Below are 14586 nucleotides of genomic sequence, written 5' to 3'. Positions count from 1 at the left end.
TTTGCCTGTTCCTGCTTAAAGATTTGCATGCTCCTGGGATTACAATGGCAACTCGAACTCCTGGGATTGCTGTCACTAAGCAATGTGGTCATTACATTTTATGACAGCAATCGCAGTTCCTTTTGCTGTCCTAATAGACTTCCTTTAGTAAGATAGAAATGTTGTTTGTCATCTTAACTTTCCTGAAATCTTATCTCCCAGGGGAGGAACAGGTTATGGTTTGTGGATATGGAGGCTGCCTTAAAAATTGCTGGGAAGTTACAACTTGTACAGAATGTGGTAACCAGACTGCTAATGGCTGTTACAGAAAACATTGTATAAATCATTGTGTAAATGAAGTTACTGCATTGGTTGCCAGTAGACCTTTGGGTCTGGATCAATTTAGAATGCATGGCATGGCACTGAGTTATCTTATCCAAAGTAAGTGTGCCTGTACTGCTATAGTTAGGTTAAGGTGTAGCCTCCATTTAAAATGGGAAGGTGGTCATAAGATGGCTTCTTGGTTGTGGCCCAGCTCCATGGGCCACATTGCATCTTGAAATATGTTTGGCTTTTTTACTTCTGATAGTTAGAAAGCTCTGAAAGGGTTTCTTTTTTCAGCTGGCCTTTGATGCCTTAGTGCAGGGGTGTCAAACTCAAGGCCTACGCAGCTGTCCTGGAAACAGTAATTCCCCCCCCCCCCATGTCGCTTCAGCTTGGACTATCCCGGCAGGGACGCATGTACACCGGAAGCTACGGGCACATGAATGCACAGTCCTACCCCATGCCATCCTGCAGGAGTGCATGCGCACAGGAGGAGGTCGGCACATGTGCGCATGCTGGGATGGGGTGGGCTGGACCAGTGTGCGTGTGCGTCGGCTGCCTCCTGTGCACAGACATGCCTGCCAGAGTGGCAAGGGCCGGGCTAAAGCAACATGTGTACCCGCTGCCTCCTGAGCACATGCATGTCTGCCGGGATGGGATGGGTTGGGCCAAAGCAATGTTGTCTGGCCCCTTATCGTTTCCAGGACAGCCGAACTTACTGGCCTTTCAGGTGTGTGTTTGCAGGGGGGAGGTGTCCGGAAGCGGGAGGGACTCCGCAGCTGGCCCTCCAAGCAACAAGGGTGGCGGCAGCAACAGGCAGAGTCAGGGAGGCATGTGATGCGCACCACTGGACGTGCCTGCTCCATCCCACGTGGCCGGGACAGGGCAGGTAGCTTATCTGGTGGATCCAGCAGGCTAGACCTCATGCCTCTTCCCTGCGCTTCTGCCTCCAGCTACTGCTGCCGCTGCTGGCCAAGACAAGGTGAGAAGCGTGTGGGCAGCTGCTGCCTACTCTGTCTTATTTGTTTTTGCTTACGATTGGAGAGCAGGTCGCCACTGGTCATCTCAGCCCCCTCGTGGGTCTTGCTCTTGGGCGACACATGGAGAGCGTTCCCCTCGCACACCTGACGCACCTTGGCACTGCTGTTGGCTGCTGCCACCACCGAGGCTGCCAGCAATTCGTGCAGGTCCATTAGGTTGCTGCCATTGCCACCCGGAACACTGGGTCCTCCCAGCCCAAAGGAGGCAAAGCAGCCAGCTAGAAAGGCCAAGTGGATGTGGTAGAGCACGCCCAGGCCTTGCAGGCAAAAGATGGCCACGGCAAGTGGGGAAAGCCAGATCCTCATCGGTGCCATGGCCACCCAGGTCCAGCTGGGATTGTGTGCCTTCACCCATCTTTGCTGGGCCTGGGCAGCCATGGCACCAATGGGATCTGGCTTTCCTGCTCGATGTGGCTGTCTTTTGGCTGCTGGGCTTGGCCATGCTCTACCACCTCTACTTGGCCTTTCTAGCTGGCTGCTTCACCTCTTTCGGGCTGGCGGGTCTGCTGAGCGGCAGTGGCGGCAGTCTGCAGAGGGGACAAGGTGTATTGGATGCACGAAGTGAATGCGCTCCATTCATAAGCCATGGACAAGACCTACGAGCAGGCTGAGGAGAAGATGACTAGCAGTGACCTGCTTTCAACCGCAAGCCAAAAGACAATGGGACAGAGTAAGCATGTCCAGTGGTCCGCATAGACAGCCAGCCCGGTGTTGGCAGCGGGCTCCAGAGGTACAGTGTGTGCTAGCTAAAGGGCCAGCAGGTTATGGCTACAGCTGGAAACCATCCTCCCCACACACAAAGGGCGGCGAGATCACGGCGGGGCAGGGCAGCTACAGTCGACTTTCTGGCTGTAGCTGCCCTACCCCCTGCCTCATTTCACCTTATCCCGCAGAATGAGCCTCCCGCTCCCACCCTACTCACTGGAGACTCCTGGATTCCCTTCCAACTCCGCCCCGTCCCTATATGCAGCACCCACGTGAGTGACGTCAAGCTGGCCATGCTGCTAGCCCACGCCCAGTTTGGGGCTTTTGAGTGAAGGGTTTTGTTATAAATAAAACAAGAAAACCAAATGGCTCTATTAGGTATACCAAAATAGCAATAGCACTTACACTTATATAGCGATTCACAGTATTTTACAGCAGTTTACAGAGTCAGCATATTACTTCCAACAATCTGGACCCTCATTTCCCTGACCTTGGAAGGATGGAATGCTGAATCAACCTTGTGCCTGTCAGGATCAAACCCCAGACTGTGCACAGATTTTGCCTGCAATACTGCATTCTAACCACTGCACCACCACGGCTCTTGATAAAGTTGAAATTTAAAACTAAATGTTGAAGACAGAATTTGTGTGCAAGCTGAAAATAAAGGCTTCTGTGTTTTATTTTACAGCATTCGGTTGAAAAGTCTCAATGCAAATACAGACATTTCTTCCTTGGCTCGGAAGGTGGTAGAGGAATGCAAACTTATTCACCCCTCCAAACTGGCTGAGGTGGAACAATTACTCTATTACCTGCAAAATCGCAGAGACACCTCATCTGCCAAAGGTGAGCAAAACAAGTTCAGATGGGAAATAAATTGTACGTGGTATAATCACTTTTTTCCTTTGAGAATATTGGATTGGAATGAAAAAGGGAAGGGGAATGGAATGGATCTTGGAGGTCTTCCAGTCCAGCCCCCTTCTCAAGCAGGAGAACCTGTACCATTTCAGATAATTGACTGTCTAGAGTCTAGACTCTTTTTAAAATCATCCAGTGATGGAGCACCCATGATTTCTGGAGGCAAACTGTTCCACTTGTTAATTTTCCTCACTGTTAGGAAATTTCTTCTTAATTCCAGCTTCTCTCTTTGATTAGTTTCCAACCATTGTTTCTTGTCCTGCCCTCTTGTGCTTTGGAAAATAATTCGAACCATTCTTCTTTGTGGCAGCGCCTCAAATACTGGAATACTGGTAACATGTCACTCCTAATTCTTCTTTTCTTTAGACTAGCCAAACCCAAATCCTGCAGCCATTCTTCATATGTTTTAGTCTCCAGGATTTTGATCATCTTAGTTGCTCTTCTCTGAACTTTTTCCAAAGTTTCAACATCTTTTTTGTAGTATGGTGACCAAAATTGGTTTCAGTATTTCAGGTGTGGTCTTACTAGGGTTTTATAAAGTGGTACTTGATTTTGTCAAGTGATCTTCATGTGATCTTGATTCTATGCCTCTGTTTATACAAACCAGGATTGTATTAGCTTTTTTGGCTTCTGCTGCATACTGCTGGTTCATATTCAACTGATCATCCACTAGGACTCCAAGGTCCCTCTCACAGTTACTGTTTTTGAGACAGGTTTCACCTAATATGTACCTTTGATTTTTCCTGCCTAAATGTAAAACTTTGCTTTTCTCCACATTGAAATTCATTTTGTTGGATAGGGCCTATTGTTCAAGTTTGTCAAGATCTTTTTGGATCTTGAGCTTGTCTTCTGGGGTGTTGGCTATTCCTGCCAGTTTAGTGTCATCTGCAAATTTGATGAGTTCCCCTTCTATTCCCTCATCTAAGTAATTTATGAAGATATTGAAGAGTGTTGGACCTAAGACAGAACTTTGTAGTACCCCACTACTTAATTTCTCTCCATGTGGATGTAGTACCATTAAGGACTACTCATTGAGTATGGTTTGTCAGCCAGTTAGAAATCCATCTGATGGGTGATGCTATCTATCCCACTTTTTTTTAGCTTACCAAGAAGTAGGTTGTGGTCCACCTTGTCGAATGCTTGCTGATGTCTAAGTATACTGTGTCCACAGCATTTTGCTGGTCTACTAATTTAGTCACTTTGTCAAAGGATGAAATAAGATTGGTTTGGCATGATCTGTTTTTAACAAACCCATGCTGACTTCTAGTTATTACTTTACTTATTTCTTGATGTTGGCAGATCTGTTTTTTGATTATCTTTTCCAGTATCTTCCCGGGGATTGATGTTAGGTTGATTGGTCTGCAGTTGCTTCAGTCTGTTTTTTTCTTTTCTTTTCTTTTTTGAAAATGGGAATCACATCAGCTATTTTCCAGTCCTCTGATAGTTCCCCGGTGCTCCAGGATTTTTGAAAGATATGGTACAATGGTTCTAAGATAATATCTATTAGCTCCTTTAGAACTCTGAATGTCCCAGTGGGAAAGGTCCCAGTGATTTATATTCATCAAGGTCAGATAGGTGTTCTCTTACCATTTTCTTGCTTATTTTATTTTTTATTTCTAGTTTAACTTTTACAGCAGTAGGTTTGGTAGGTTGGGCTATAATTTCTTTTTGTGTGAAGATTGATGCAGACTGATGCGAAGAATAAGTTAAGCAGCTCTGCTTTCTTCCTACTACATATTACTTCCTTGCCATCTTCTCTTTAGTGGACCTACTGTTTCCTTGACTTTTTTCTTGCAGACTTCATCTTTGCAGATTGTGGCTATCTGCTGATAATCAACCTTAAGTGTTCCTCTTTTTCATTTTTTGTACTTGTCCTTTTTGTCTTTCAGTTAGAGAATCTTTGTGCAGCCATGCTGGTTTCTTCTTGGATTTCTTGTTTTTCGTTTACAGTGGTATTGTGCTGGGCTGGACTTTTATTACCACATTTTTCTGAGTTTCCCACACTTCTTGAATTGTTTTCCCTTTTAGAATTTTCATCCATCTTTCCTAGGCTCTCTCTGAGTTTGTTAAAACTAGGTCTTTTAAAGTTTAAGATACTGGTTGGATTATTTTCTGTTGCTTGTGTTTGAATTATATTGAATTGTATGATGTAGTCGCTTTTACCCAAGGTCCCGGCAACTTCAACTCCCTCTATCGCTTTTTCTCTATTAGTAATATTGAGAGGAAAAGGGCAGGGAAACAAATTGTATGAGGTATGAGCACTTTTTCCCTTGAGAATATTGAGAGGAAAAGAGCAGTATTGTTGGCAACCATTGGAATAATTGGTAGGTTTATGGAAAAACAATTATCACTTACGTATTGAAATGAAATTTATCACTATTGTTTTGATTGATTGATGAAAATTATGCTTAAACATTTAGGGTATGTGTGTGTGTGTGTGTGTGTATGTATGTATGTATGTATGTATATATATATATATATATATGCCTGTAGAAATGCTGATATCACATTTAATCAATTCCGCCCACTTTACACTTTTTTTCCTAAACATGACAAAAAGAAAGACCTTTAAACATTATTTAAGCCATTACTCTGTATTGCCTTTCCACAGAAAAGAAAGAAAAATCCAGTAAACCTAAAGATCCACCACCGTTTGAAGGAATGGAGGTAGGTACAATTGAATCCAATTAAACTTTAGTGTTTTTGCTAAAATTTATATTTTATACAAAAATACTGAAACTATTAAAAATGAATATATTTTAAATAGACTTGCATCTTATATGTCTTTATTGTTCAGTTGTGTATTATTTAAAATATGACAAATTATTACATTTTAAAAGAACTTGTAACATTTAATTTAGAACTTGCAACATTATTTTTTGGTTTTCCTCTGTTCTTTGTTTCTAATAATTATGGAGCAAAATAATTATTAAAGTTATTATAGTCCTCTATTTTATTGTAATATCAGGGCTTAGGCTGTATTTGAATTTATATACTACTAAACTGTCTATTTTTAACCTTCAGTTGGGCGAAACATTGCATCATAGGACAACAGGAATCATTATTCCTGTGGGATTGATATTTTAATGATCTTCAGATAAGTTGTATAGGCAAAGTTGTGGCCACTTCAATGCCACTACATGCCATCACATGATCAAGATTTTTGACACTTGGTGCCAGCTTTCCATGAGCAAAATCAATGAGAAAGTTGGCAGAAGTCAGAAATCACTCCCATTCCCACTCTTTCTTTGCCCAACTGTTTACCTCTTTGGGATAAGGATATATTTCTGAAAGAATGAGTCAAAGGATCATGGATTATCTAGTATTAGCTATACCTTATAGGACTATGCAGTGCTTCAGATTTAAAGTGAAGAAGGTGATATGGAGCATACCTAGACTTCTAATGTGGAGCTTACCGGCAACTCCTTAAAGCAGCTACATTTCCCATATTCACATGACTGCATTCTGCAATCACAATGCAATCCTGGAAAAGGCATGTTTGGTTTCAGATTTGCTGGCAGGTGCTGCGTGCACATCTGCATGCCCTTCAAATCATCTTTTTACTATGATTCTGGAGCATAGCAATGTGTTATCATTTTCTGTTTCTTGTATGTTAACTGACAAAGAAGCATTCCATTCCAAAAATAAAACCCATTGGGTTCAAGTTCTTTGAACTTGATTGTTTTCCTTTAGGCTAGATAACATCAGTTCACTGCAGGAAAACAGCCAAGCTCAGTGAACAACAAGAACCAAGCAGTTCAAATCTGAATTCAATATATTCTCTACAACTGTAATATAGTATAATGCATTCAGATTCATATTATTCAATATTAATTAATTATTGAATTATTTTCCTTCAAATTAATCTGGTTTTATATTTCCCTCAGCTCTGTTTATACAAAACCTCCACTTTTTACATGACTTATTGTCTCTTCAATGCATTTGGACTGTTTTCATATTTAACTTTCCTTATAACTGTTTCCTTATAACTATTACTTATTGACGTCGTACATTCCTCTGTATTCTAATTTTCCTTGCCTAATTTTCCTTGCCTGCCTTTCAGATTGATGAAGTAGCTAATATTAATGACATGGATGAGTACATTGAATTGCTATATGAAGATATTCCTGATAAAGTTCGTGGCTCTGCACTTATTCTGCAGCTGGCCAGAAATCCTGATAACTTAGAAGAACTTCTCCTTAATGGTAATTATCAGATTAATGCTATTACGATTGGGCTGGCTTTTGGCTCAATAATTTTGGATATTTCCTGCTCTTCAGAATGCATGGGAGAAGCCAGTTGATAGAACAATAATATGGCTAGAGAGAGCAAAAGATTTACTACTTTGTTCTCCAAGGCTGGGAGATTAGTTAAATCCTTAGTGTGAAGGAGGTTGGAACAATTAGTTTTTTGGAATGAGGATAGCCACATTGTTAAATAGCAGAAGGGTTAGGAAAAAAGAAAATGGTAAGCTTGTTATCAGGAGCTTGCAGTTCAAAGGGGTAGTAGTCAACTTCCTTGAGAGAAATGGTGAGACTAGCTTGAGGATTGAAAGATCCGTATGCTGGCCAGTCTTGCAGAATATATTTTTTTATTACTAGGCTTATACTGAAATGAACAGAGGTTCTTCATACCCTTAATTCTTCAACCCTGATTGATGCTACCATTTGTTTGATGCAGTCATTTGGCAGAAGACATACTATAATGCATTATAAATATGAACTTCATGCTATTGTTGAGACAGTACTTTACTTCTTACATTTTAGAAACTGCATTGGGTGCTTTGGCCAGGGTTCTGCGAGAGGACTGGAAACAAAGTGTAGAACTTGCTACTAATATAATATATATATTCTTCTGCTTTTCCAGGTATGTATAGTAACATGTAATATATGTAAGTCAATAGGTTCTGAAATCTTAATATTTTAAAATAGCAGTGGTTATTAAGTCATGCTTGTGGATTAATATAGGATTTACTCTGGTGCCAGTACTCTGATTTTAATTCTTTTTAATGTAGCTTTTCTCAGTTTCATGGACTGATTACACACTACAAAATTGGAGCTCTTTGCATGAATATCATTGATCATGAGCTAAAGAGGCATGAACTATGGCAAGAGGAACTTACCAAGAAGAAGAAAGCTGATATCCTTGGGTATTGTTGTTAGTAGACTAATGGACAGGCATGAAGCCAACTTATTCTTACAACTTAGAGCAGTCTACTTCATTTTACTCAGTTGTTGTATTCATTCTGCATTCTCATTTGGTTGTTTTTCAGATTCTCCTATCCTTTAATTTTTAAATAAAATATTATAGCAATGCTTCAAGATTGAATATATGATTTATGAGAATGGTACCCTTTTGGATATATAGAATATTATCAAAGAATGAATAGAATTTTAGTATTTTTTCTGTATAGGTAGAAAAATGTTTTATTTTAGTGATCATTTTAGTTTGGCAATTGCTACAAGAAATTAGTTGTGGTCTGTCACAGTCCCTTATTTCAGGTTAGTGCAGAGAACTAAGATATTGGTTCAATTTACTAGTATAAATCAACAAAGTAGCAGCAAGTCTGCTTTTTTGAATAGCTATATTTATATTGGCTGGCAATTACTGAGGCTGCTCAAATGTCACAGAAAACCAAAACATCCAAATAGTTCTAGCTTATTACAAACAATACACTGATATTCATTGCTTATTCATACTTGTTTCCTTCTTGCTCGCAGAAATAGCTAAGCAAGTCATGGAAACCCATTTAGTGTTTGGTTTGTATTGTGTATGAACTGGAATTCCAGGATTGTTTTTGATAAGGTGTTATTTTTGATTAATAGGAAAGTAATCCAGAGTTCCTGCTTATAACATATTACTAGAACATTGGTGACTGGTTAATTGTTCTTACAATCAGGAGAAGCCAATGGGAGTGATAGTATATTACATGTGCCAGTAGGCTTTCTGAATAAGGTGTCTTATGCTATATGCATATAGCTTCTTGTAATTACAGTGGGACACATGCATCTCCCCATATCAAAAAGCTCTTTATATGTTTTGCATTTCTTAAGTGTTGACCATATCCTTATCTCTAAATATCCACTTGATGAAGATCTTGAAAATCAAACACTAAAAAAAGAATATGAAAAAACCTTTAAAAAGTACCAAGGTCTGGTGGTTAAGCAAGAACAACTACTACGAGGTACAAATTTTGATTCCCAGTTATTCAATATGTTATAGATACTTTCTCAGCATTTAGCAGAAATTATGGGAAAGTCTGAATGATTGCATAGCTTATTCTATTTGTTAAAATTGTAGCTATTTGAGTGACTTAGAACTCATTTTAGTGGTGTATATCTTTGTTTACCAAAACTTTACTAGCTGTCTATTCCCTTTAAATTTAGCACAAAGATTTAAGAATACTGTATATAGGTTAAACCGATGACACATCACCCAGGGGTGGGTTGCTGCCAGTTTTACTATCAGTTCGCAACCTGTGCGCATGTGCGCTGTTCAATGGAAATTGTTCTGCATGCATGCGCAGAACAATTTACAGTGAATTGCACACGCACAATCACTAAAATCCAACATGGCGGCGACATCAGTGGCAGCGAGGGAACCGGTTCGGGGGCATGTCATGCCTGGGTTGCTGCCAGTTCTGCGACCCAGGCTTGTATTCCACTACTGGTTTGGCCAAACTGGGCCGAACCAGCAGCAATCCACCTCTGGCATCAGCTAATGACTATCGAAGTATGTTTATATAAGGCATGTTCACTGCCTTGGGTTATATATGGTATAACATGATGGAATTAATAATTTCACATTGTTGTGTGTATACTAATAATGGAGAAGCAAATTCTATAACAGGGGTGTCAAACTTTCATCCGGAGCCTGGATGCGTCATGCGCTGGCCACGCCCATCCTCTGTTTAGTGAAGGGGGAAAAAGTCATGATATGTCACATGATGACAACGTGACACTGCGAGATTGACATCCCTGTTCTAGAAGCTGTTTAAAAACTGATATGTAGTATTGTAAATAAAAATATATTGAGCAGAAAAAGAGTTTCTGAGAATTTAATGTTAGATTTGAATGCTCATTAGATGAAAACACCCCACTAGTAAGTACTTTAATTCTTTCTGAAAGTCAGTGCCATTAAATAGCTTGCCAGAAAAATTCCAAGAGAGAAAAGTAGACAGACAGAGATAACCTCAGACACTATTCTTTCCTTTCCTCTGCAATACAATACAATACAATACAATACAATACAATACAACAATACAATACAATACAATACAATACAATACAATACAATACAATACAATACAATACAATAGGCTATCCAACATCTTCTTAAAGACTTCCAGTGTTGAGGCATTCACAACTTCTGGAGGCAAGCTGTTCCACTGATTAATTGTTCTAACTGTCAGGAAATTTCTCCTCAGTTCTAAGTTGCTTCTCTCTGATTAGTTTCCACCCATTGCTTCTTGTTCTATCCTCAGGTGCCTTGGAGAATAGTTTGACTCCCTCTTCTTTGTGGCAACCCCTGAGATATTGGAACACTGCTATCATGTCTCCCCTAGTCCTTCTTTTCATTAAACTAGACATACCCAGTTCCTGCAACCGTTCTTCGTATGTTTTAGTTTCCAGTCCCCTAATCATCTTTGTTGCTCTTCTCTGCACTCTTTCTAGAGTCTCCACATCTTTTTTACATCGTGGCGACCAAAACTGAATGCAGTATTCCAAATGTGGCCTTACCAAGGCATTATAAAGTGGTATTAACACTTCACGTGATCTTGATTCTATCCCTCTATTTATGCAGCCTAGAACTGTGTTGGCTTTTTGGGCAGCTGCTGCACACTGCTGGCTCATATTTAAATGGTTGTCCAGTAGGACTCCAAGATCCCTCTCACAGTTACTACTATTGAGGAAGGTACCACTTATACTGTACCTGTGCATTTTGCCTAAATGTAGAACCTTACTCTTTTCACCATTGAATTTCATTTTATTAGATAGTGCCCAACGTTCAAGTTTGTCAAGATTCTTCTGTATCTTAAGCCTGTCTTCTGGAGTGTTGGCTATTCCTGCCAGGTTGGTGTCAACTGCAAATTTGATGGGTTCCCCATTTATTCCCTCATCCAAATCATTGATGAAGATGTTGAAGAGTACTGGGCCTAAAACAGAGCCTTGGGGTACTCCACGGCATACTTCCCTCCATGTAGATGCAGTTCCATTGAGGACTACACGTTGAGTGCGGTTGGTCAGCCAGTTACAAATCCATCTGGTGGTGATGCTGTCCAACTCACATTCTTCTACTTTATTTAGTGGTAGATTATGATTATCAAATGCCTTACTGAAGTCCAAGTAAACTATATTGACGGCATTCCTCTGGTCCACTAATTTTTAACTTTGTCAAAGATTGCAATAAGATTAGTCTGGCATGATCTGTTTTTGACAAACCCATGTTGGCTTTTGGCTATTACTTTAGTTACTTCTAGGTGTTCGCTAATTCGTTGCTTTATTATCTTTTCCAGAATCTTTCCTGGTATTGAGGTCAGGCTGATAGGTCTATAGTTTCCTTGATCTATTTTTTTTCCTTTTTTGAAGATGGGAGCCACATCAGCTCTTTTCCAGTCCTCTGGCAGTTTCCCTGTGCTCCAGGATCTCTGAAAGATATAGTTTAGTGGTTCTGAGATCTCATCTGCCAGTTCCTTCAGAACCCTGGGGTGTAATCCGTCCGGTCCTGGTGATTTGAACTCGTCTAGGGTAGACAGGTGCTCACTTACCATTTTCTTCCCTATTTCAATTTTGTGTTCCTAATCTGATTTTTGTGGTGCTGTTTTTGATAGGTTGGACTGTTTTATCCCTTTGTGTAAAGACAGATGCAAAAAATGAGTTAAATAGTTCTGCTTTCTCCCTGTTGCTTGTCACCTTCTCGCCACTTTCTCCCAGCAATGGACCAATTGTTTCCTTAACCTTTTTCTTGTTTTTAACATGTTGGAAGAAGCTTTTTTTGTTATTTTTTACTTTTGTGGCAAGCCTTTCTTCATTGTGAGCCTTAGGTTTCCTTACTTCAACTTTACAGGCTCGGGCTATTTGCTGATATTCTGCCTTAGTTATGTCCTCTTCTTTCCACTTTTTATACTTAACTTTTTTGTCTTTCAATTCGTCAGAGAGTTCTTTATGCAGCCATGCTGGTTTCTTTTGGGAGCTGTTATTTTTCTTCTTCAGTGGTATTGTGCTAGACTGAGTTTTTGTAATCTCATTTTTCAAAATTTCCCAAGCTTCTTGAGTTTTTTTCCCCTTGAGGATTCTCATCCATGGAATTCTTCCCAAGCTCTCTGTAAGTTTATTGAAATTAGCTCTCTTAAAATCCAAGACTCTAGTTTGACTTTGTTCTACTACTTGTGTTTGCATAACGTTGAATTCCAATATTGCATGGTTATTTGCCCCCAGGGTTCCTATGGCTTCAACACCTTCTATCATTTCCTCTCTGTTAGTGAGAATTAAGTCTAATATGGCCGATCCCCTTGCTCCCTTCTCTACTTTTTGGGAAACAAAGTTGTCTGCTAGGTTTGTTAGGAACCTATTGGATCTTCCACTTGGTGCAGAGTTTGTTTCCCAGTTGATGTCAGGGTAGTTAAAAACCCCATTACTATTGTGGTGTGTTTCCTACATACCCTAGTTAGCTGACTAGCAAAAAGTTCATCTATTTTCTCTGCTTGGTTGGGTGGCCTGTAGTATAACCTATGGCAATGTCATTTCCCCCACAACCTTTAATATTGACTCAAATGCATTCAAGATAGTTCTCATCATTGTTGTGCTCTATTTCTGTAGAGATGTAGTTATTTCTTATATATAGTGCAACTCCACCTCCGATTTTATTTGGTCTATTTTTTTAAATAATTTAAATCCTTCTAGCTGTATGTTCCATTTGTGGGTTTCATCCCACCAAGTTTCTGTAATGGCAACAATATCATATCTGCCCTCATTTACTTGAATTTCTAATTCACCCTGTTTATTCCTCATACTCTGTGCATTGGTGTATAAAAATTTGAGTCCATTTTGATTGACCCTGTGTATACTGTCTACATAACCTGGGTTATGCCTGACTGCCCCTATTTTCTTGCCACTTGTATGATTCATACAATGGTATGGCACTCACTATTAAATGCTTGCTTTTGCTTGACAGCAGGAGTGATAATCTATGTTACATGCACTGATAATCCTATGAGTTTTAGATTGCTGGGAACAGAAATGTTCTGTATCAATTAATTCTCTGTCCCCGCTGTTCAGTTTAAATGTTTATCCAGAAAATCTGTGAATTTAATGCCAAGTAACTCAGTCCCTTTCTTGGATGCGTGCAAACCATCTCTTCTGTGCAGTTTTTCATTGGACCAGCTGCAGGCATCATGACTAATAAAACCAAAGCCTTCCCTTTTACACCACTCCTTTAGCCACACATTAAACTTTGCTACATGCTGGCCCTTCACTTTTTGTTTTTTGTATACTAGTAAAATCTCTGAAAAGATAAGCCTACAACCTACACTACTCAGTTCATACCCCAAGCTCTGGAAATAATTCTTCACAGAAAGTACATCTTTTGGGGACAGATCATTTGTGCCAAGTTGTATAATAGCATCAACATCACAGTCCTTAACTTGCATTCTTGATTATCTTAAGAATACGCCTCTTGTCTCTGCTGGCAGTAGCACCTGGCAGACACCTGACCTCTTTTAAAACCTCCATATCTTTTACTAAATTTACATCCCTTATGACTGAATCACCAACCAGAAGGTGACTTCTCTTTTTACATACCTTGATGTTCTTGTGTGACTGATGTGTGATACCTGGCTCCCCATTTCGCCTTTCCAAAGAAAGTTCTTCATTTTGGACCACGATCCCCTGCTTATTTGAGTCATCATTAGCATAACTACCTTGACCCGTCTCTTTAGTGTCCCCATTAAGGTCAGCAAGGGCACTATATCTGTTATGCTGGGTCACAGCAAAAGCTTTGTGTTTATGCTTCACAGCTCTCACCCTGCCAGATCCCAGGGTTGTCCAGACTGCTCTTCTCCTGCAGGATCTTTGCGGTAGAGGGGGCTGATAGCGTGGCATCTCCATAGTGTGGAATGGCCAAATTGGGCACCTAATTTCTGCTTGGAGAGCACAGATTAGAGATTCTAGCTAGGTAATCTGTCCATGTAGACTAGTAATTTGTTTACAAAGGGGACAGTATCCAAATTTGAAAAGAGTACTGCGAAAGACAGGTGCAAAACAGCTATTACATTAAACTAAGCCAGTCATTTTGAAATAAAATAAAATCACAATCTCAAGTGCTCTAATCCAGAATGTATTATTGCTATTTTGGTTTATAGATATATGATTTGTGCGCCGTGAGGCACGCGGGCTACTATCTAGTCCTCTTTGTCTCTCTGACTCCCACCTTGTAGCCAGCTCCAATCACCAGCCTCAGGAAAGTTCATATACTCATCCTCTATATGTATCCTGATGTTTCTTCTTATAAGTCTTACAAATTTTTGTATTTTGAAAGTCAGGAAGTATTGCGGTAACTCTGGAATGGGAATGATCCCCAGTATTTATTAATTAAAGTATAATTTATAAGTATGTAATCTGATTGT

The 14586-nt window shown here is 40.0% G+C and overlaps 1 protein-coding gene across 1 annotated transcript in view; it reads left to right on the top strand.

Annotated features, from left to right (window-relative positions):
- Nucleotides 1–14586, top strand: part of KIFAP3 (kinesin associated protein 3) — an 85591-nt gene that overhangs the window by 5102 nt on the left and 65903 nt on the right. The window contains exons 3-8 of the mRNA XM_081947352.1: nt 2737–2891; nt 5575–5630; nt 7027–7168; nt 7730–7829; nt 7978–8102; nt 9049–9147. Of these exons, the coding sequence (XP_081803478.1) occupies nt 2737–2891; nt 5575–5630; nt 7027–7168; nt 7730–7829; nt 7978–8102; nt 9049–9147 (677 nt within the window). The remainder of the gene's footprint in view (nt 1–2736; nt 2892–5574; nt 5631–7026; nt 7169–7729; nt 7830–7977; nt 8103–9048; nt 9148–14586) is intronic.

The sequence above is a fragment of the Natrix helvetica genome (genome assembly GCF_964273705.1).
Source record: "Natrix helvetica genome assembly, chromosome: 3".
NCBI classification, from domain to species: domain Eukaryota; kingdom Metazoa; phylum Chordata; class Lepidosauria; order Squamata; family Natricidae; genus Natrix; species Natrix helvetica.
This window is presented reverse-complemented; position numbering and strand designations above follow the sequence as displayed.